Here is a 24,254-nt window from a genome sequence, read left to right on the forward strand (position 1 = left end):
ACAACAAAATGGGAACGGCGCCAACACTGGCTGCGAGGGTTTGAGAGGAGGAGTGAGAGGAGGAGAAAGAAAGGAGACATTGCCGGCCGTCGGTCGATTTCTCGGTGGAAGAGCGTCACGAATCATTGCTGCCCATCTCAGGCGTCCATGCAATCAGAGAAGAATATGCAAAAATGCGGCAAACCTCCTGAGAAGGGGCCCCAGGGATCCGGCGACCTCGATCCCGAGCCCCTTGAAGAATTCGGTAAGCTTTCCGTTATCTTCAAGCACGAAGATGGTACAGGATATTTCATATTTATCCTTCTTTCCTTTCGCCTTCTAATGGACGATTACATTTGTTCGTGTAGCTTTAGTCGTACGCCCGCCAACCCCAGGGCTCATGCATGTCCATAGTTGTTTTTTTCGATTGTTGTTGTAAACCTTTTTTTTCACAGCTTTGATCTGATTAAGAATGCCATTTCCGTGGGTCTTTTTTTTTTCTCTGTCGAATTGTAGTTCTTGAAAGGAAAAAATTGGGGGCTGAGTTTCACTTGGAAACTATGCGCTTCAAAGAAAAAAAAAGATATAATTGTTCACTGTGATTCTTTATGATGTTTAGTTACGTTTGAGAGACTGTTGATAATGCTACTGGTTCATTTCCTTTTCCATTATATACATTTGCTTTTTTTTTTTTTGGTTCTATGTTATTTTATTTTCTTATCTCTGTGGGTGAATCGCCAAACCCACGTTTCACATTGTCCAAGGAACTTCCTATTCGGATTTTTACTGAAGGCGAGCTGTGGTTATGTCGTTAGGCTTTACCTATCACTTGTCTACTTTTAGCTTTTTCTTTAGGGATTTTGTAGGATGGCACCATTTTTCTTTACTGTCCTTTTTTTATGCGTTTCATTGAATGAAAATTTAGACACACAAAACTACACCGTTGAGGTGTTTACTCCAATGGACTTTTGTTACTTATAAAAGATGAACAAGAAGCTAGTCTTTCTCTTGCCATGGTTGGTAAGATACACATACACCTCACCACACCAGTTTGGTTCCTTTCTTGTTGGTTACATTAAAATAGGAAGGATGGAAAATAATGCATATACTTGGCAAATGCTGAACGATTGAATATGATATAAGGCAGCTGTGTGGTCAATAGATATGCTAATTTAAGCAGAAGGGTATCATATAGCGATACCGGTATAACAAAATGCAAGAGTATGTTACTTTACATAAATATGCAACAATTACACTGTTTTGAACATGAGCTGAGCTGACCTAATCTAGTATGCTTAAAACATGAAGCAAACTACTAAAGCACAGAAAAAGTAAAATAAGAAAAGAAATTGCAGCAAACAGATTTATAAGAAACAAGAAAATGGAAGGACAAATCAGCAGCTGATGAGAGGAGTCATTGCATTAGTAGTAGAGCACTGGAGCAGTAGTTCAGGATATTTAGAGCATTGCTATCAATGTAAGGTTGACACTTATCTTACAGTTATCTAGTATTACTTTATTTTGCTGCAAGTATTTCCAAAAAAGGAATGTAAAATGTAAAGTTATAACTTATAAGTTACAACCATTAAAGTTATGTTCTTCTTAAAGGATCCATATTTGAAACGGTTGTGGGAGTCCAAGAAGTTATTATTACTCAAATGAGATGTGAAGATTCTGGTAGTAGCTATCAGATACTAATTTGATGACAGCTATGTGATACTGCCATCATAAACCAATACAATAATGTTTTTTTTTTAGCTGAATCATAGACCAAGTTGAATAAAATTGGAAGTGATGCACAGGTCGTTCAGGAATAGTGTGCCCAAGTTGATCGACTATAGCTAAATAAGTACATATCTTTATATGGAAATAAATGTAGAAACATATATATCTACACATAGAATGCACATATATATTTGTAGGCCAGGGGTTACTCGTTTAACAACAGCTTGGTTGACTGCTTGACTCTATCCAACTAGTCACTGGTTTGAAACATAGACTGATCGATGACTGATTCAGCTGACTAGTCAGACAAGTTGGCTGACTAGTCTAGATTTTGACAACTGAAATCATAATTCGGTAGTGACAAATGACAATGCAGGTACAACAAATGGATGTGGACCTATAACATCTGTTTGAATAAATAATATATGTCAATATTTGTTACAAAAGTTTGTTCAAGAACCAGTGGAAATGTTTGCTAATTATTGGAACATTGACATACTAATTTTAATATTTGCTCTCAATGCTGCTTATACTTATAGAAGGCTATCACTCATGTTGATAATAATGCAGGAAAACTAGGTGGTTCAAATAAAATATTAGCTTTAAAGTTTAAAAATTCTTAACAAATGGAAGGTGCATTGTTATATCGCAGAAGATAGGATGTACAAATTGGTGATACGGACATAAGGTGCATGCTTTTTTAAAGTTGAATTTGTTGTACACATTGATATGCTGAATTTTTTAAGTAACATGTAGCATGATGTTTTAAGGTTGAATTTGTTGCACACATTGATACTCTCTGAATTTTTTAAGCAACGTGGATTTGGTAACAAATGGCATAATAGGAGCATTAATAACATTGGTTCCAATTTGTCACTGCTTGTGATGATCACACAGTGTTTTTAAACTTGCTGATTCAGCTCGTTGACTCAGCTGACTTGACTCGGCTCGGTCCCCTAGCATGTCAACCCAGTAGGGTGACTTGTTTGTGCACAAAGCTTGGCGTGACTTGGCAAGGACTCGTTTGACTCAGCTGAGTCACGATTTAAACAAGCATGTCCCACATTGATATTATGAGTTTGACAGGTTTATCTAATGATATGGTTGTAAAAATTAAGTAGCACAGTTGTAAAATTTAAAGAGCATTAAAAATCATTAAATTTCCAACAATTTGTCTTGTGGTGTCTAATGTTCTCTTCTCTCAGTCTCTCAGTTTCTCTCTCTCCTAAATGTTCCTCTTTCTCTCTTTTTTTGGCATCTCTCTCTCATAATTATGCCTCTATCTCTCTCTCATATTTCAATTTCAGCCGTTCCTCTCCCTTCCTCTCTCTCTCTCGCATTTTAATGCCCCTTTTTCTCTCTTTTTTGGGGCTTCTCTCTCTCATAACGACAACTTCTTTCTGTCATATTTCAGGTGGCCCTTTTGCTATCTCTCTTATCCAGTGTATCTCCCTCTCTTGCTCTCTCTCACATTCATATATATGAGGTCTCTCTCTCTTTTCGTTTTTTGGCATCCATCCCTTTCACCTTTACGTGAGTTTACATTAACATAAATAAGTAACACAAATGGAATATTGTTTAGATAGTTAGTTATATGTTGGTTTTCGTAAAAAAAAGGTTGACAAAACTTGGTTGAGTCATCGATTTGACCCTTCGATTGAAGAGCCGTGAATGGACAAGTCAAGTCCTGGGTCACCGGATTTTAAAATATTGATATTCATTCGTGTTGATAATGTCACAAGAAAAATAGGTGGTTCGAATGAAATATCAACTTCAAATAGTTAGTGGGCAAACCACAAGATCAGGCTTGCACTGGTTGGCTACTGCTTGTGGGTTAGCAAGTTGACTCGACAACCAATTTGGATCAGGTCATAAATTTTGATAGTGCCTTTTAGTACAGGTATATAGTAAAACTGTAAAGCAAGTTAATTAACTAATGAAATTTTTTATTGGCAAATTTTGGTTAAATTAAGAAAGCAAATTAACCAGCTGAAGAAATACTACTAGCAACCAAGGGTTGGTGAGAGATAGAGAGACTTAGACTTGGTAATGGGTGTTGGATATCATGACCAACCATCATTTGTGGATGGCCAGTTTTGGCCACTTTGGGATGACTTTGGAGAGGATAAGGCATATCCTGAAACCCTCAATCATAGTTTGACAACTTATGTACAAGCAAATATATCCTGCTTTTATGAATGAACCGGCTCAAAACCCCAATAGGACTTGTTGATGAGTTGTATTGGTTACAAATAGATCAATTCAGGATTAGGTGACCTTGATCCGACTTACTGAGTGTCAAGTCAGATAAGTCAAACCCTAATCCTCCAAGATTTGGTTGTGGATGGATTAGTGCTAGAAAGTTGACTGTCCTTGGGTAATCTGAGTTGACCCGAGAGATTCCAAGTTGACTTGTTTGGTTTTGCCAACTACTGCTGTGAACCCTAATGATGGGTGTACTTCTAGTTTTATAGATATGAAAGTTGCCTTGCATGGACTTGATATATATTATATAGCATGCTTTTGTTATTTGGACTTTGGACATGTCATCGCATTGGGTAAACCATGAGGATATGAAAAATGTTGTAAAACATGTAAAGGGACCTGTATTGGTCGGTCCAAAGTTAAATATGTAATATAATACAAAAAATCAACTTAACTTTTTTATGTTAGAAAATCAGAAAACTAAAATTCAGAAACGTACAAAATAGTAAGACAAAATTAGGAAAAATAGGAAAGAATCTATACGAAAAGCATTTCTTAAAGTTTTACTCGCCTTTCATTTTCAACATTTTTAAGAGTTATGGGAGGGTGAGTTTTCATCATTTTAAAAAGAATTTGCCAAGAAATCATTGTCTTAAGGGAGAGATCACCAACTTGAAGGAATGAGGATGAAGATGAAGAAGATAATGATTATTGTATCGATTGATAATAATCATGATGTTACTTATTCATAAACGTTATCTCAATTCTCATTTGACAGTGACCGAGTATGGATTATACGTTTTGATATGATGTAAAATACTTTAAACCTTGGACTTTATTTTATTATGTCGTTACTTAAGAACGATGAATCATGAGCTTTCATTATCTGTGCAATGAGATTTTTTATATAAAACACATTTTTCTTGATTTTTTCTCTATTTTTCTGATTTTTTATGAATTAAAAAATAAGTTTATGATATGTTTACAATACGCTTACGATACGTTACGATACGCATATAGGTCGGCGTGACCGATACACCTTAGGGTACACCTTTTCCAAGTAGTAACTTAATTATTTGCCCTTCAAAAGTAGGTTCCTGTTAAATCTTGTCGCAAAGTTTTTCTTCACCTTCCGCACGAGTTTAACTTTGTCCCCTTGTCTAATCACTTGTTAATCTTGCTACCAAGAAAATGTGGGAAAAAAAATTGCTGTAGAGATTTTCTTCTTGTATGTTGGGATAACTTTATGGCTTAGTTGCACTGGTTTCTGCAGATAATTCTCATGAAACCAACTCAAGTAGTCATATGGAAGATGTCAGTCCTTCGTGTTTAGTCCCTAGAGAAACAGAAGCTGATGCTACACCAAAAGCCAATAGTGTAAAGAGTCATGGCAGCCTTGATGCTGTTAGATCTTCAGCTGAGGTGCTAGTTGCAACTGTGGCTCATTCTATGAGGTGTTTGGATTCTGAATTAACAACTTCAGGTAAAAGTTAAAACATATGCTCTCATTTGATATGATGGAATACTATCTGCACCGGCAAAATAACAATTGAGAAAGACTAACCAGATCAAAGAATTGCTCATGCTTTTGAAGGTCGAGAAGGGAGTACGACCTCTGATCTTGATAATGATGGCATTGTAGCTGAGAAGAATAAACCTGCTCATCTTAGCAATGCAAAAGTGCATGTTGAAATGCGATCCCATGAAGTATGTAGGGATGATGAATCTATAGATGGAAAAAAGCATCTCTGTGAGCAAAGAGACATGCAGTCTACTGGGGATCAGAAACTGAATTCATTTAGGTATGTCATGTTGGTTCTATGACAATGTTACATGTGAAGAAAGATCAAAATGATATCGTGACTTAGCTTTTTCCATTCAACCTGGTGCTAAGTTGTCGTCATTAAATGTCCTTCCTATTTTTCAGCTTGGATGATACACACCAAACGCCTCAGACTTGGTCTCTGTGTGCAGAAGGAAATAACAAAAAGCGACAGGCAATAGCATGTGCATTTTTTGCAAAGGGTTGGTGCATAAAGGGGAACTCATGTACATTCTTGCATCAAAATGGAAGCACTGGTGGTGATGCAGGTAAAACTTTACTTTCTTTCTGGAGACAAGAACATCAATGATTCAATGACTACTCAAACATAGCTTTTTAATTGGCATATAATCCTGAATCAGGGAAAGACACTGGAAAAATAAACATGCTGTCGAATAGTCAAATGGAAGGGTCTTTCCAATGTGCTGATACTGTAACAAGTTCAGGACCTTCAGGTCTCCTGCAGGAGCATGTTTCCCTTGTTCATGATGGCAAAAGTGGAAAAGATGATAAGTTAGATGACCCTATGTTTTTCATCCATCAGGAAAATTTAGGGTTCAGATCAGAAATGGAGTATCAACATGTCAAATCAGTCATAAATGAATTTCAACAATCACCTTTTGAGAGGGATGATTCGAGGGAAGGATTGATGCCCCATCCTGTCCTGAGTGCGCCAGTCCATCCATTGTTCACTAATGAAGGCCTAAAGGTGTATAGTAGTCCCTTTGAGGAGCTTCCAGCTCATAGAACTTTGAATTTTCAGCATCAACAGTTCAACAGTATACAGTCAGGTTCTGAGGATTTGCACTTTAGAAATTTAGTGAGAGGTGCTAGAGGTGTCCAAGAAACTGCTGGGAGGTGTTTCATAGGCAGTGAAGTAACTGGAAGACCATCTCCCTTTGATCTTCCTACTTTGACCTCAAAAAATGAGTCTTTGTTATCTAATGCTCCTAACTATAGGTTTGTATCAAATGGTTTGTTGAAATATGGTATTCATGGCAATGCAAGTAGCCCCTCTGTCTATGATAGAAATGGAAGGCAATCTGTCAGTCCAAATCAGAGTTCATGTTTGACTATATTTGATAATATTTCGAAGTTAGATGAGTGCAGTAGCTATATGGCTAACACATCTTCTGTTATGCCAGCTTTAGCCTATGCACTTGATAGAGATAGGTCATCATATTACGGAGGGATTTCTCCTATGAGTAAGTTAGAATGTCAGTACAAACTTTCACGTGATGATATTGAATACTCCCTTTCAAGTTCTGGTTCTCGTCCAAGAAATTCTCCATCGTATTACACAAGTTCTGAGAATGGAAAGTTGATGCATATTGATGCAAGCAATCCATCAGCTTCCGGCGGGTATACGACTAGCTCTTATTCATATTCCTGGGAGCCATCTGTGCCTTTTCGATCATCTTTCCTTCATGCATCAGCAAGGTTGTTGTCTGAAAGCCCGTGTGATTCTATTCATGATAGCATTGAGCCTTCTAGTAAAGGAGCTAATGGGACCTCACAGGCTTCTGATTTTGTTAACGGCAACAATTTTGGCAATACACTCCCAGAGCCTTCAAGTAGTAGTAATATCATCACTGGGTTTGATGACAAGAGCTTTCAGAAAGAGACGTCCTTTCATGATGCTAAAGTAGGAAAGGGGGCTTATCTACCTAGAGGTGAGCAGAAATTTCTTATGCCAATTAAGAAAATATCTGGTAATGGCAATTCTGCTGATTTACCAACTGCTAGTAACACAGAATCACATGATGATGTGGCACATCTAGCGGGTGATGAAAAGGATATAAAGGAGACAAAGGCAATGAAGTGCTTCCGAGCTGTCCTTATCGACTTTGTGAAAGAGCTGGTGAGACCATCATGGCAACATGGTAATTTGAGTAAAGATGCCCACAAGCTAGTAGTTAAAAAGTCCGTTGGCAAAGTGCTCAGTTCAATGCATTCCCATCAGATGCCAAGCAATTCTGAAGCAATTGAGCAATTTCTGTCTCTTTCTCGTCCAAAAATTTCAAAGCTGGTGCAGGTGTGTACCTGAACTGTGACAAGGATCCTATAATAGTTTTTCCTTCCTAACTGGCATAATGATATGGCCATGCCCCTTGGGCGTTTCTGTTTCTTGCAGGGTTATGTTGCAAAGTATGCCAAAGCCCGAGAAGCTACCAAGTGAAGGTTTTAAGTGTATGGGCAGTGCAGCGGCCTGTTCAATTTTTGTTTGTTTTCTAAATACAAAGGATAACTGAGGTGCTTGTATGTATGCCTTTGCTTTATAACTCATACAATTGAGGTCTGTGCTACTGGCCTATGAGAGAGAGCTGAAAATAAAAAGTTATTTGGACCAAGAATCAAGATGATAATGTTGCTTTTGGTGCTTTATTTGATATTCAACTTGGTAACCAGAGCTGTCAAGATGCTATTGGGATGAGAAACTTGAAGCACCTGATTCCCTTTTGTCTTTAATCTGATACACTGACTGGAATTTTCAGTGTATGTTCACATGCACCGGCTTTCCAATCTTTTGGTACAAAGAAAAGTTTGAGATTCTATTTGTCATCTTGCCTTTACATATCAATGGTCAAATGGGAAGATTTGATTGTTGCTAGAAAGATCAAATGCAAAGAAAGTCGAACTTCTAATAATGGGAGCACACAAGGCCATGGTCCAAAATTTTGGGTGTGCTTTAATGAAGATTAATTGTCGACCTTTTTAGGTCTCACGTTGGTTTGTCAATGCAATATTGTAAAGTGCATCTTGAATGTGTATTAGCTGGGCTAATAATTAGATATGTACCACAACTTATCATAAAAATTGTAGATTTTTATATGTTAAGAAATTCAAAAGTTAGAAAGAAATAAGAAAAAATCAAGAAAGTATCTTGTCTATAAAAAGCAAGTCACACATAAATATAGCAATGGACATCCATTATTTTAGTATAACATAATGTCAAAACGCAAGAAGAAATAAGTATAAAGTCTTATACATCACAAAATCAACTTTATTCAGTGCAAGGAACAAATAACAATATGTTTTACCTTTCACAGTTAAAATCATGAATCTCACTTTCTTCAACCACAAATCAATCTTCTATGTACAAATCTAGCATCAAATCGACAGTTTTCTTTCAAATATCATTTTTTTCTCAAAGTGGCAACATCTCCTTCACACTCAAGTCCTAAGGGTGTCTAGCAGTCGGTGTGAAGAGATTTTCAAGACCACTTAAAATCAGGTCTGGGACCTTTTTTTCACTGCCAACATATTGTACAATAAGGGGGTGCATTTCACCAGCCACCACATTATAGATACAGTGGATATGGTGTGATATGGCAAGGTGTAAGGTATCACCAATAATAAAAATTATGATACATATCCTATGATACGGCCCCGTATCATATGATACGTGCAACACTACTTTAAGTTCATATTATAATTTTTTTTTTTTTTTACATTTTTCAATATTGTTTCCAGATGTTGGAGTTTTTAGCTTGATCTTCAAGTACTTTCCCACATGATTAGTGTCACATCCCGACCTTTTTAACCCTCAAACTATCTTTTTTTTTTTTTTTTTAAACATAAGGCATCGAGGTGTGACTACCCAATAATTCAAAAAGACGATGAGCCAAGCAATTCAAAACAATGAGGCGAACTTTCATTGATATAACCATTTTGTTTCATACAAATTCACATCTATGTGCATAACCAAAATGCCCCAAAATCACTAACATTGATGTCTAACAAAAAGAAGACATCAATAAAACCAAAACATGACGCGCCGGCACTACAAACGACAATCCCAAAACCACCCCAGTAGGACGTGAGTGAAGCCATCTGCTCAACTTGTTGCCCCGGGTCCGCCAAAACCTGAAAAGGAAAACAACTGAAGGCTCAGCCTTCGCAGTATGACAACAAGCCAGGAAAATGCCAAACCCTCTCAAGTAAGACTCAAATATACAAGCAAACATCAGAACGATCTATCATTATGTCGTGTCAGGACACGACATGCAGAGGCCACTCAATGGCTACAATAACATAATTTCAATCACATGCAAGGCATCATCAACATGTCACTTGCATTCATAAGCACAACAGTCACATGTACAACAATCCTATACATTTCAATCACATACATTTCAGTTTCATTACTATCAGTGAATTTACAGTTCCTGTGGGTGCAAACACAGGCACGTGCACACCGCGGGCGGCCCACAGCCGAGAGACAACCCCCGTGGTGGCCCAGAACAGTATGGATCCATCTATCCGCTGCAGCGGTAGAGCACTCATCCATGGATGTGTGAATTCCAAGGAGAGATACTCAGCCTTCCCTAGGACACCCAGGTTGGGAAGGCGGGAGCCTACGCTCCAAGCACATCACACCTTGTAACAAATTCCAAGAACATGCTAACATACTGTACATCGTTGCCTTAGCTTGCCTGCTCAAAGCATCAGCCACCACATTCGCCTTGCCTGGATGATATGATATCGTGAAATCATAATCTTTTAGGTATTCAATCCATCTTCTTTGCCTCAAATTAAGATCCCTTTGGGAGAATATATATTTCAAAGACTTGTGATCTGTAAACACTTCAAATGTTGCCCCATAGAGATAATGCCTTCAAATCTTTAGTGCAAACACAATTGCTCCCAACTCCAAATCGTGAGTGGGATAGTGTTGTTCGTGTGTCTTCAACTGCCTTGATGCATAAGCCACCACACGGCCATTTTGCATCAGTACACAACCATAACCGATTCCTGATGCATCTGTGTACAATACAAAACCCGAATGACCTGATGGAAGCGTCAGAATAGGAGCAGCAGTAAGCTTGTCCTTCAGAGTTTGAAAACTCCTCTCGCACTCTTCATTCCAAATAAACTTCACTCCTTTTCTCAATAGCTTAGTCATTGGTGTAGCTATTTTCGAAAAGTCTTGTATAAACCTGCGATAATATCCTGCCAATCCCAAAAAGCTTCTAACCTCGGTTACACTGCATGGCGTCCTCCAGTCCTGCACAGTTGACACCTTAGCCGGATCGACGGATACTCCATCCTTAGAGATTACATGACCCAGAAAGTTTACCTTCTCTAGCCAAAATTCACATTTTGAATACTTGGCATATAACTTATGCTTGCGCAAAAGACCCAATACACTTCTCAAGTGATCTCTATGCTCTGTCACACTCTCTGAGTACACCAAAATATCATCAACAAAAACAATAACAAATCGATCCAAGAACTCTTGGAAAACTCGATTTATGAGGTCCATGAACGCTGCAGGAGCATTGGTCAACCCAAAAGGCATGACCCTGAATTCATAGTGCCCATATCTGGTTCGAAAAGCAGTCTTAGCAACATTCTCCTCTCGTATCAAGAGTTGATGATAACCTGTCCTCAGATCGATCTTGGAGAAAACCTTTGCATCCTTAAGCTGATCAAACAAGTCTTCGATTCTAGGAAGCGGATACTTATTCTTGATGGTGACTTGATTCAACATGCGGTAGTCAATACACAAACGCATTGTCCCATCTTTCTTCTTCACAAACAACACTGGTGCTCCCCACGGTGACACACTAGGTCGGATGAAGCCCTTGTCTAAGAGCTCCTGCAGTTGCTTCTTCAATTCTTCTAACTCTGCTGGTGCCATACGATAGGGTGCCTTAGAAATAGGAGCTGTCCCTGGTGACAACTCTATCTTGAACTCCACTTCTCGTGTTGGAGGCAAACTTGACAGTTCCTCAGGAAACACATCAGGGTACTCACTCACAACTGCCACATCCGGTAACCTCACCGGTTCCGTCTCATTGGTCAACACATTGACCAAGAAAGCAACACTTCGATTTTTTATCAATCGTTTAGCTTTCAATGCAGACACCATTATCTTATCAGTTCGACTGGCCTTACGAGCATGGAACTCCACAGGTTGCATTTCATCAGTCTACAACTGTATCTGCTTCTTCCTGCAATCTATATTAGCATAATGTGTGCATATAACCAATCCATGCCCAAAATCACATCAAATTCGTTAAAACTCATGATCACCAACTGTGCAGGTAAGTGATGTTGATGGATCTCCACGTCCACATCAGATAGATACTCACTACACGACTCTTGAGCATGCATAGGGCTAACAACTTTCAGAACATACGGCATCTTCCTAGCACGCACTTCTAGTGAAGTAGCAAATCGACTAGATATAAATGAATGGGTCGCCCCAGCATCAAACAACACTCTAGCAATATGAGAACCAACAAGTAAAGTACCTTCAACAAGGTCGTGTGCCTGAAGCTCCTCCACGGTAGTAGCATAGACACGTCCAGTCGTCTGTCGTGCGCTAGAAGGACCGGCCTCTGGCTTCTTCAACTCTCTTTCTTTCTTTAAGGGACAATCCTTGATAAAGTGCCCCATCCTTCCACAGTGTAAGCAAGCTTCGATCTCTCGATAGCACGGCTTTCCAGGGTGCACACGTGAACAAGTAGGGCACTTCTGAGAAGTCGGAGTGGCCACTGACCCTTGGGTAGCCTCGCTACGGGTTGGCTGGTTCCGTCTGAAAGTTCGGTCATCCCGCCTCTCATAAGGCCTTGTCCTGCCTGCAAAGTGGTGGCGCTTCACCTGGGTTCGTCCACCTTGTGAATGCTGGCCTGCTTTCATCTAGTGATCCTTCTGTGTCCTCGCCCAGTCTTCTTCTATACATCTTGCCATAGTGACCGCCTCGTCCAAGTCACGAGGTCTGCTCGTCAAAACTTTGGTTCGCAGTCCCTCCCGCAGACCGCGCACAAACTTGCCTGCTCTGGCTCCGTCTGTAGTGTAGAAGTGTGGGCAATACGCCTCCAAGTGTCGATATCTTGTAATATATTCCTCCAAGCTCATTTGATTTTGCTGTAGATCAAGAAACTCTTGCATGTTCTTGTCTCTAGCATGCACTGGGTAGTAGGTGTTGAGGAAGGAATCTCTAAACTGCTTTCAAGAAATTGACGGTTGGCCTGCATACCGGATCTCAAGAGTTGATTTCCACCAGTCCATGGCATCACCTTTCAGCAGGTAAGTGACATAGTTCACTTTGTCTTCCTCAGGCATCTTCAGAAGCACAAAGATGCGTTCAACTTCCTCAATCCACTGCTTTGCTTTATCGTGACTGCACCCTCCTGAAAAGATAGGCGGCTGCATCGCCATGAATTGTTGAAACGACACCGCTGACGCCTTCTCCTTAAGTGGCGCAGTGGTGTCTCCTGAAGGAGACGCATTACTCCTCTGGTTACTGACTATGGACTGCACAAGGGAGGTCAGTGTTTGCAACGTGGTCAGCAAAATAGACTGTTGATCCACAGGTGGAGTCTGCCTCAGTGGGGTTTGAGCACCCCCACCCAGTTGGGCATACTGGTGCCCTGACGTACTGTCATCGCGTGGGGTATGCGCATCAGAATGGGCCGGACTAGGCTCTCTCTGTGCCTCTATGGACGGCCCAGCTCGCTTCTTACTCTTACGATGATATTCCATCTGTACAAACAAGAGCCTTAATCTCAAATCCAGTCTATGACTAATCTCACAAATCAAATCACAACGTGCATTAGCACGAAGTTCAAAACATAGATCACATTACGTACTTATACGTGAAAAAGCATAACCACAATAACAATCTAATCAAATGAATGCGTACCTGGGCAACACGGCTTTACAAATAGGCTTTAACTCACATCCATAGTGGGGTTTGTCATGGCTCTGATACCAAAACTGTCACACCCCGACCTTTTTAACCCTCAAACTATTTTTTTTTTTTTTTTTTTTTTTTTAAACATAAGGCATCGAGGTGTGACTACCCAATAATTCAAAAAGACGATGAGCCAAGCAATTCAAAACAATGAGGCGAACTTTCATTGATATAACCATTTTGTTTGATACAAATTCACATCTATGTGCATAACCAAAATGCCCCAAAATCACTAACATTGATGCCTAACAAAAAGAAGACATCAATAAAACCAAAACATGACGCGCCGGCACTACAAACGACAATCCCAAAACCACCCCAGTAGGACGTGAGTGAAGCCATCTGCTCAACCTGTTGCCCCGGGTCCGTCAAAACCTGAAAAGGAAAACAACTGAAGGCTCAGCCTTCGCAGTATGACAACAAGCTAGGAAAATGCCAAACCCTCTCAAGTAAGACTCAAATATACAAGCAAACATCAGAACGATCTATCATTATGTCGTGTCAGGACACGACATGCAGAGGCCACTCAATGGCTACAATAACATAATTTCAATCACATGCAAGGCATCATCAACATGTCACTTGCATTCATAAGCACAACAGTCACATGTACAACAATCCTATACATTTCAATCACATACATTTCAGTTTCATTACTATCAGTGAATTTACAATTCTTGTGGGTGCAAACACAGGCACGTGCACACCGCGGGCGGCCCACAGCCGAGAGACAACCCCCGTGGTGGCCCAGAACAGTATGGATCCATCTATCCGCTGCAGCGGTAGAACACTCATCCATGGATGCGTGAATTCCAAGGAGAGATACTCAGCCTTCCCTAGGACACCCAGGTTGGGAAGGCGGGAGCCTACGCTCCAAGCACATCACACAACAGTACCCTGGGGCCTTGCACCGCCTGCGCTCCGAACAGGCGAGACCAGTGGCGAAAGCGGGACAACTCCCATACACATAGTCACATCCCACTGGCCTCTCATCTCTTATTCTTTCATTCTTATACTTATACTTGCACAAACACATTTAACTGGCTAGCTCTTGAGGTTGGTTCACTTCACGAGTGAACCCACACCTCCTATTGCCTCCACACGAGGGTTACACGTAACCACAACAGTTTTGGCTAGCCGTCATAACAATATGGGTACAACTACCCACTGTGCAAACATTTGCATCATTGCCCGCGGCAATGGGTATTCAATAAACATAACATTCACATTCATCATCATAACAATCACATCTTTGAAAACTTAGCCAAACCACAGAGAGTAGTCTCAATCTGTGGTGGGCTCGTAGCTGTCCTATGCAGTTATCATTCTACGATGTTTTCTAATGCACAATTGGGGTCGAGGAGATACTCGACTCGATACCCCGCCTCATCTGTCCTAAACAGTTATCAATTCTAGCATGCACATGCAAATGCGTAACATTATCAAAACAATTACTATAAGCCTTTCAAAACAATTCATATTATATATCAATTTATGTACATGCATACCCACATTCATCCACGGAACACTCAATCAATTCACATCACAAATCCTAGGATCCCATGATCCTAGGAACACACATTCATTCACTTGCCCAGGCAGGGATTTGCCTGGAGTGTCGCCATACCTGTGGCGCGTTCACAAGAATCTTCAAAATGCCTCGAGCTTCGAATCCGGTAGCTCAAGGTCGACGGAACGTACCCGGTGTACCTGCAGACACAAACACAAGATAAGATTCCTACTTCATACCTCAACAATTCAAACAAAAACAAAACAAAGTCATTGAGGCACGTGTCATCGTCTCAAGAAGGTGTCGACGGGTAGTGTTGACCCACAAGTTCTCCAAAAGGGTCACTTCCCACTTCTAGCCGTGCCAATAGATGCCAAAACTCAAAGCCATCAATCCGTCTATCACTAACGCCTTTCTCAAAACTCCCTTTTTCTTAAATCAAGGCGTCTACCCCAAAGACACATCCAACTTATGTACGTTATCCCTATTTAACTCCAAGATGCACCCGTTCACAAAAATGCGTGCTACAAGCTCACTAAAACGGTCCTAAATCTTCCCCACAACCTCACAAACTCTACCATGTTTCCCCTAATGCTTCGAAAATTAATCTATCATGCTTAAATGATCATCCAATATATGAATCTTCGCTTCCCAACATAATCGCAAGCTTTCCCCCAAAAACGAAAACACTAACATGTGTTCCAAATAATCAATTCTAAGCTCTAGCATGCTCAAACAATAATTATACGCGTTCCAAAGAGAAATATATCATAAAATAGGTTCAATTTCGCCTTGCTCACCCCGATTGAAGGTCTAAACTGCTGTAATCCTCCCGGCAGCCACCTCACGCGTCCAAGTGGTCCCCAAACGGCTAAAATCCTCCAATGCCGCCACTACCAAGGCCTTCTCTAATTGCTGTTACGAGGGGGAGGACAAATCCCCAAGCTGAAAACGGAGCCAACAGTGATAGCATAGTGCAAATCGGTGAGAGAAAGTGCTTGATTGGAGAAAATAGAAAACGAGCAGAAAATGGGGAGAGAGCGTGAAGCGTGGACAGAGAGGGAGGTCGAATAGAGGGAGAAAGAGGGAAAAACGGAGGGGGACTGATAGGGGAGAGAGTTCGGTCAAAAGGGGAAAAGAAGGCAGTGAGGGGAGAGGACGGGAGAGAAGAGAGAGTGAGGGGAGAGGACGGGAGAGAAGAGAGAGACGGTGGAGAGTGAGGGGAGTCGTTCGGTGGAGAGGGGAGACGAGAGACAGTGGGAGAGGGAGGAGGGAAAAGAAAACGGGAAGGAGAAGAAAAGAGAAGAGAGGAAGAGGCAAGGGATGACAGGGTTCACCTCAATGCCGCCGTCGTCGCCGCATTGAGGTGAATCGCCGTCGCCTTCTTCCCTGAGCTCCGGTCGTGGGTAAGGAAGAGACGGTAAGAGGAAAGCGAGGGAGAAGAGAAAGCGAGGGAGGAGGGACAGCGTCGGGCTCCTCTCGCGTGGGGCTAGGGTCCGGGGCTGGACCCTGACCCGACCCGCTCCGCCCAAACGCCGCGCGTTACAATTAGTGCTTAAATTTTTTATGAATATCTTCATAACATCAATAATGATTTTCCTATGAAAAGTATAGTATGATTTTTAGATTGAGTGGTATATTATAAAAGGGAGAACGGTTTACATGACATGCATAATGCCATGGTGCTCATGAATCGGTGATTAACTTGAACATTTTGATGGCTTCACTCATTTTATGCACTACTTTCCTTGTTGGGATTAGAAGTTATGCTTTATATTGAAATGGAAAAGTTGGATGCACATGAAAGGATAACAATGGATATGAATTTGTCAAGGTTGGAGTATCCATTATATATATATATATATTTTTATTAGAGAGAGAGAGAGAGAGAGAGAGAGAAACGTATACTACCAATCTCTCATATACACCAGACTTGATGGGAATCATCTAGGTCATCAATTTTAAGGAGATTAGATGGTAAAGATTAAGTTGTAAATACAGAAGTTAAATTGTTTTTTAAGAGTCTAAAATACACTGTAGTGGGTGTGTGAGGGAGAGAGAAAAAATAAGAAAACAAATAAGTTTCCTTAAATGAACTCGTTTGTATCCTTTCAGGGGCATTTCAAACTCTTGAAGCAACAAGCTACCTTTTATATTTTCTACGAAATCTCTATCAAATGATCTCCTTGGAATCAATGTTCTAGACAATTCCGATCAAAGTTTAGTGGCTACCTATGATCTCTAACATTTGATCTCCTTGAAATCAATAGGTGAGAGAACGAGAGAGAATGTGCGAGAAAATAGTCCCCAAATAAGGCTGTTATATATGTACATATATTATCTTGAAATCAGCCTGCTGCCGGGTATTACTAGATGGCTAAATGTTTAAATTTTGTCACTAAAGTAAAAAAACACACTATAAACCATCACTAAAAACACTGTAAGCTATGGCTACACCATAAGCCATTTGCAAGGTGCTTTTAGCAACGGTTTTAAAAGATTTTGTCATCCGACAACATTTGGTAGCTGACTGATTTCAATTTTTTTTCTCTCTCTTTATATATATATATATATATATATATATATATATATAGCACCATATGTTGTAGATGAGCCCTTGTTGGAGCTTCGAAGAATCTTCATGATTGTTATTTTATCAGTTGCAGGTTACAACCCTTCACAAGTTATGCTTCATGTTTATACATGAAGATATATTTTTTTAATTGGTTGACAATGGCTCCAGCCATGGCTATAAACCAGATCTTTACTACTTGATGTTTGTTTGGCCTTCACTGTGGTGAGGATCAATAGGCATACTATCTCTTAGGACCTTTATCATTATAATCATGATTGGTTGGTCTAGCTGGCTATCGACCAACTAGTATTTGGATGAGAATCAGATTTATACAAAAGGTTTTGACTTTTGAGACTAGCTGCTGACTTATCTTCTCACTATTGAGTTTGTGATTAATTTTTTTCTTTTCCAATTATTGTGTTGTTAGCATGGTATAGGGTGCAAAATAACTATTCTGCCATTGCTTTCTTTCACTTTTCTTCCTCTACCCTCATGGGGAGCTAACCAGATCTTCCTTGACCTTATTCTGATGGCCTTGGTGACACTGCCTTCATTTTGTACCACCACTTGCTTCGATAAGGCACTAATGACCTCATGGCAGACTTGGCTCGTTCGGTGCCTGCTAGTCTGTCTGCCCTTCAAGGTGACCTCCCTATCAAACATATTCAAGACTTCGCTTTCCTCTTAATTGAGCGATTGTAGGTGTCCTCATCCCTTTTCACAAGATTTAGCTTGAAGGCAGTTTAGGGATCAAGCACCCAACTAGGAATTGAGCTTGTTATATGACTTAAGGCATAATCCTTGAGGGATTGAAGCGTAAGCTTCAGGATCCATATAGTAAACTATATAATATTGAATAAAATAATGAAAATTGACAAATATAAGTTGTTAACGCTAGTAGTGAAATGGATAAGCTCATCCGAGCGGTATCATGGATATTTCCTATTTGTTATAATATTTTTTAACTTTTGCTGCAACTGATGTGCCATTAATATCATAGATCTTCCCTATATGTTGGACCATAACCCCACAAACAGAACCTTATAATAAACACAGACATGCCATTTTGGAATGTCATCATAACTTGATGTAGAACTAAACTTTGAAATTGTCACTAACAAATTGAAACAAATGCATGTGCCTCTCAGCACAGTTGAATGGGCACATGTGGTAGTTGCCACCAAACTGTTGGACGTCATTCCTATTGAAATTTGAAAGCCACCATAGGGCAACAGCAACCTAATAAACCTACATATGTATACACTATACAGTATACACAATCAGCTGAGAAAATTCTATATCTTAATTTCATAAAACTGGAATTCTAATATCAACTTAAAAAAATCAAAGATAATTTTAAGATTTGCGTTACTTTCTCAACCCATTTGCTATGAAAACAATGTGTCCAACAATATGCAAAGAGGTACTCGAATTCATTCCACTAGATGCAAGGAACAAAGATCCAAAGCATATTATCATTTTCTTTTTATGAATAACTGAGTCCTCTACAGATTTGGCATTTACATGCTTCAGCTCTAAAGAGACAATGCATGATCTCAATCTACAAATTCATTCCATATCAACATGGGCACTGAAAACAGGACCAAGACAAGCACAAGTCAAGTTAGACATGGAAGTAGATTATATTCACGGCTTCCCATAACTGAGCTTTTGAGAGAATGCTAAGGAAGTACAGTTCATCAGGAACGAGAATATAAACCAAAAAAAAAACGTGTAAAAGATGCTATCCACTGTGTGAGAGAGGGAGAGCAAAGGTGAGTAGCAATCCACCATCTCTTTTCTACCATTGCTTGAGAATAGTTGGTGAATGGTGGATAGTGTTGACTTGATTCAGAAAAGACACAAACACACCCCACACACACACGTATATATATATATATATATATATATATAGCGAGCGAGAGAGAGAGAGAATCTTCAATGGCAGCCATAAATTGGGGCAACTTTTGGGGAGGGTTTGGTGTTTGGGAGGGGGGGGGGTGGAAGGGAGGGGAGAGGAAATAGGAAAAGGGGAGTTTGGGGTTTGCGGAAAGAGGAAATGGGCAAGAGGGTCAAACAACAAAAGGATTTAATGTTTTTTAGTTGAAAAATACACTATGGATGAGGCATAAGCCTCACGAATGAAGCATGCATTGTAGTGAGACATGCACTGACCCACACACAATGACTTTGAGGTTTTTTTGGCTAAAAAGCCTTGAGGTGGATGCTTCATGCCTCGAGGCACATTCTTATAATAACATTTTGCTCAAGCCAATGCACGTGCCTTTCAGAACCTCTATTCATTCAGGTGGTTCCTTTTGGAGGATAACATCCTTCACCTGGCATTGTGGTTATACATGGCTTAGTTCTTTTAGGCCTTGAGTTAATAATGCTGAATTATCTCTCTTTCCTCTTATTGTCATCATGTTGCCAGTGATTCTGCTGCCAACAGGTGGCTCCTCCTCATCTTCTCATCTTCTTCTTTTTTTGTCGTTGTCCTTGTACTTCTCCTTTCTGTTTCTTCTGCCCATTGGGCTGTTGCTACTGTGCAATTTCAGCTACCTCCTTTCCTTCATCATCATCTTCTTCTGTTTTGGTTGCTCATGTCATCTTTTGTTTGTATCATTGTATGCTATTTTCATGGATATTTTTTAGTTGCCTGCACAGACACATGAATAAACATATTTCAATCCAGGATTGCGTATTATCTCTCCCCTATTCAGCTTTTTTCATTGTTTATTGCAGATACTTTTTCCGTTCAACGTTTTCTGTTTAGTGTTTATTTTGGCTATTTATGATTCCTTAGCCTTTATATGTCTATGCATGTTGTCAATTTGATTCAACAAAATGTTTTGATTCATAATCTTCTGGCTGTCCTTTTCATTATTTGTACTTTCATTTATTTTAATTTTTTCTGTTATTATATAGATCTATTTTATTGTATAGTGTACCTAGGTTGTGCTTTACTTTGGATGAGCGGGAGATTGCACCACCCCTTGGGTGAAAGCCAATGCTCCGCCTTTCATCTTGGTACCTCGCTTCATCTCCATAAAGCATAGAAGAGTAGTGCCCTTGGGAATCAAACTGGTCATGTGCGCTAATATGTCACCAGCGATCAGCTAAGTTATGACCCTTGAGGCAAACATTGTGCTTTACTTGATCCATAATGATATTGTATGTTGTTTGTTGGTTTTGGCAAATTAGTTTGTTTCTACCTTATTTAATTGATTTTTTTTTTTGAAAACTGACATGGATCAATTTCAACGGGCTAATTGTTTTAGGGATCTTCTCAATTTGGTGATTAGAAAGGCAGTTGAGGTTCTCAACTAAGGGTGTGAGACCTGAGTTAGGCAGTTGAACTTGGACCTTGAATGCTTGAACTAAGTTCAGGTCAATCTTCAGAATGACAGTAAAAAATCGTTCTCAGTAAAGGGCAGCAGCTTGGGTATGACTAGACTTTCTAAGTCCTAGGTAGGCTTACTTGAATCTTTCCTGTATCTAAATTCATGTGAGTTCCTTACTCCAGTAGGCTAAGGTAACTCAAGAGCAGAAAACTCTGAACTCTATTAGACTGGAAGGAATAGGACGACATAAGATTAGGTTCACTATGCTAAGATTAATTTAGTTAACTGGGATGGGACTGGTCCAGTTGGGATTGGACTAGGTTGGGTTGGGATAAAAACCAGAGAGTGAAGTAGGTCAATGATATCCACTTGCAAACAAACATATACACACACATACTTGTGCGTGTGTTTGCTGGAAATGCTCTGCACCTGTTACACTTTCACCTGTTCTGGCACTCACACCCACATGCCATATGATGGAAAATACTACTAAAATACAACCATAAGTATACGATTGGGTAAATTTCTATCATGGTTGGGTGCAAGGTTGGGATGTTGTATAGGTAAGATTGAGTCCATGGGGAAGCGGGTCATTTTGAAGCTTCAATTGCAACTTGCTTTGTCCCGAACCTGGCAGGAGATTTGAGAGTTAATGGGGAATTTCAGCTTGGGTCGCACCAAGACATTGCTCCTGGCTCATATTTGTGGTGTTAGTTGTAGCATGCACACAGGGTCCACTTCAAGGAAGTGATCTCTTATGAGTAATATTTGAGAACCCAATGACTCGATCAACTTGTTAAGTTTGATTTGTGGCCAGAGCAGGTCAACCTGGTTGCTTGAGTTGGTTTCATTAGTTTTTAGCTTTTATAGGAATATTGCACCAATTGCATATGAATAGTGAACATGCAATAGAATGAAATAATTGCTTGTAAAATCAGAAAATAAGATGGAAATTGTGTTGTAATGTAACTGAGATATATTTTCCCATTTATCATATGAAAATAAAAATATTAAACTGGTTTCTAGCTATATATATATATATATATATATATATATATATTTTAACAATGCCCAAAATGAAAAAATAATGACAATGGGCATTTTGAAATATCAATAATAACACTAGAATTGAAAATCACATGGTAAAACTTCATCTTGTGTCCCTGTTGATAAAATGAAAGCACTTAACTGGCTGATTCATTGAAAAATTAAGTCACATTTTAGCAATCTTGGTGGTCAGTACCTAACTACCTATCCTTCACCAGATTTTGGAGTTCCTTTGCCTTGGAGTCAGCATTGCTGTGGTAAGAAGCAGCAATATGTTCAACTTGTTTATGCAGCTGCTGTCCAAAACAAGGCCCAGATAAGTTCAGATAGGAGCCTTATTTTCACCAAATTTTTAGCATAAGGCTTAGTTTTCGACAGTCCATATTCTGTGCAAATCCACTTAGTGCTATCAAGCTTCACGCTGAGAATCAAAAGCTCATTTGGATTGAAATTGATGAACCAATTCCATCTGAATTTGATGAAACTCTATTTGCTAGGCTGAGATAACTTTGATAAAGATGACTTAACATTTATTTTAGATCAGATACGGTCTGCAAACTGAGATTTATTTTTCCGTTTTTTTTTTGCAGGATTTTTCTTCATATAATTCGATCCAGTTCAGACATGGGCTATATGATTTCCTGATAAGTGGAGGCATACTGGCAAACACCAACATAATTCGGATGTGTTCTGGTTCTATTTCTCCAAAATCCGTGCTACTCATTGTCTCTTGATTTCTTGGAAACTCTGAAAGGCATTAAAATTTAATGCCAACTCAGGACGAACAAATTTGATCTAATTGAAGCAGAGAACTGGAATCTCCATTTCTATTTCAGTATTTTGCAACCTAATGATGTTGAGTTTTGAGTGGCTTGCAGCAAATGCAACCAGAAGCCGGTCTCCTCCCAGCTTTGGAGGTTGACCAAGCTGCATGAACTTTTCGTGGCAGGCTTTTCATGACACAAATATTCATTTTTTAGAGGTTGTATTATGAGATAGAAACAGCATAAGACGGTTGAGCAACATGAATTCCTGCTTCATCACTAGGATTGCCTGCATGCATCTAAAGCAGCATTGTGGTTGAGGTGCAAGGATGAAACTTTAAAAGTCAGATGTGCTTCTGTAGTCTTTATGCAGTCGAGACATGGAATGCAAGCGGCATACCGTGAGCTTATGGCAGAGAACAAGCTGTAGCGATCAGCAAATTGAAGCAATAGCGACAGCCCACAGTAGTGGTACATTTTTTTTTATTTTCTTCTCGATATGGTTGTTTTCTTGTTTCGTCCTAATCTCGATGTTGTGTGCATTTTAACAGGTAGAGGATTTGGACTCGCAGCATGATTCAAATGGCCATAAAAAAGTGCAATTCTTCTGAAGTGCTGCACGAAGAACATGGCGACCATCTTAATTTGAAGGTGGCATGATCAGCACCGAAACTGTCTCACTGGAACGGTCCTACGGCAGAAACATCTGATCCAGAATGGCTGGGGACAAGAAGCGAAAGGATTCGTCTCCGATCAGTTCTCTTGGTTGAGGGTTGGCAGGAACAACGCTGAAGCAACCAAGTCGAACAGGGTTGGAGGCGGCCACTGCTTAAGCTTACAAGCGACTCACGTGATTGTCGTTCCATGACATAGTGGGCGTCCTCCGTCTGTGTCTGACTCTCTCTCTCTCTCTCTCTCATGTGGCGGTGGGCTTCTCTATTTTCTCTTCTACCGTATTCTGATCCGAAATCCTGGTTTCAGTCTTTTGTTAAAATTGATTTGGGTCGGCTGTATCTCGTTGGAGTCCATGAAACGCCGATGTATTATATGCATTGTCTCAGGCACGATCATTTAATTTTTTTGACTATTTAATATATGTTTTTCTGCAAGTAATTGTGTTGTATTCTTGTTCGATTTGTTGAACCTCACAAGCCTTTCTGTATGTTTTATTTTCTCTGTGTTCGACAAATATTCAAATGTTTGGTGAAGTTTTTCTTGTTTATTTATTTCTTGACTATCTAAAATTTCTGTTATGTAAATGATTATGGTTTATGATTTTTTCAATTGAGAACCTTATAATAAATCATTTTATATATTTTATTTTCACAATATTTTTTCTTGTTTTTCCTTACATTTTCAATAAAAAGTGATCCTAAGGTCGCTTGATTCATCTGATTTCTGCTTTTTGAAGAAATGTTTAATTTGAGAAAGTGATCTTAACAATTGGTATGATCCTGTGGGGAAAATAAATCATTAAAATGCATGGCTTCTATTTCTTTCACACCAAATGATGGGTGGTGCAACCGGTTGGGTCTGGTTATGTGGTGTGTGAAGAATCATATCTTCAGCAGGAGTGTT

The 24,254-nt window shown here is 39.7% G+C and overlaps 1 protein-coding gene across 3 annotated transcripts; it reads left to right on the forward strand.

The window, feature by feature from the left end:
* LOC116257885 (zinc finger CCCH domain-containing protein 36-like) lies at nt 1–23,898 on the forward strand. Of its 3 annotated transcripts, XM_031634924.2 has the most exons (9): nt 1–244; nt 5,183–5,392; nt 5,504–5,711; nt 5,837–6,000; nt 6,094–7,404; nt 7,486–7,766; nt 7,866–7,921; nt 22,503–23,147; nt 23,228–23,898. In XM_031634924.2, exons 1-7 carry the CDS (start codon nt 148–150, stop codon nt 7,908–7,910), a joined length of 2,316 nt encoding a protein of 771 aa, XP_031490784.1. In that variant the 5' UTR covers nt 1–147; the 3' UTR covers nt 7,911–7,921; nt 22,503–23,147; nt 23,228–23,898. The 3 variants fall into 3 exon arrangements, with proteins under 3 accessions (XP_031490784.1, XP_031490761.1, XP_031490768.1); XM_031634901.2 differs by having other exon boundaries at nt 6,094–7,766; XM_031634908.2 differs by lacking the exons at nt 22,503–23,147; nt 23,228–23,898 and having other exon boundaries at nt 6,094–7,766; nt 7,866–8,203.
* The last annotated feature ends 356 nt before the right edge of the window (nt 23,899–24,254 follow it).

This window comes from Nymphaea colorata, chromosome 1, assembly GCF_008831285.2.
Source record: "Nymphaea colorata isolate Beijing-Zhang1983 chromosome 1, ASM883128v2, whole genome shotgun sequence".
NCBI lineage: Eukaryota > Viridiplantae > Streptophyta > Magnoliopsida > Nymphaeales > Nymphaeaceae > Nymphaea > Nymphaea colorata.

Bases quoted from the DNA above. Each gene is read 5' to 3' on its own strand.
- LOC116257885 (XM_031634901.2), top strand. From the start codon at position 148: ATGCAATCAGAGAAGAATATGCAAAAATGCGGCAAACCTCCTGAGAAG. The intron at 5,393-5,503 runs GTAAAAGTTAAA...ATGCTTTTGAAG, and splicing joins TTCTGAATTAACAACTTCAG to GTCGAGAAGGGAGTACGACC. The intron at 7,767-7,865 runs GTGTGTACCTGA...TGTTTCTTGCAG, and splicing joins AAATTTCAAAGCTGGTGCAG to GGTTATGTTGCAAAGTATGC.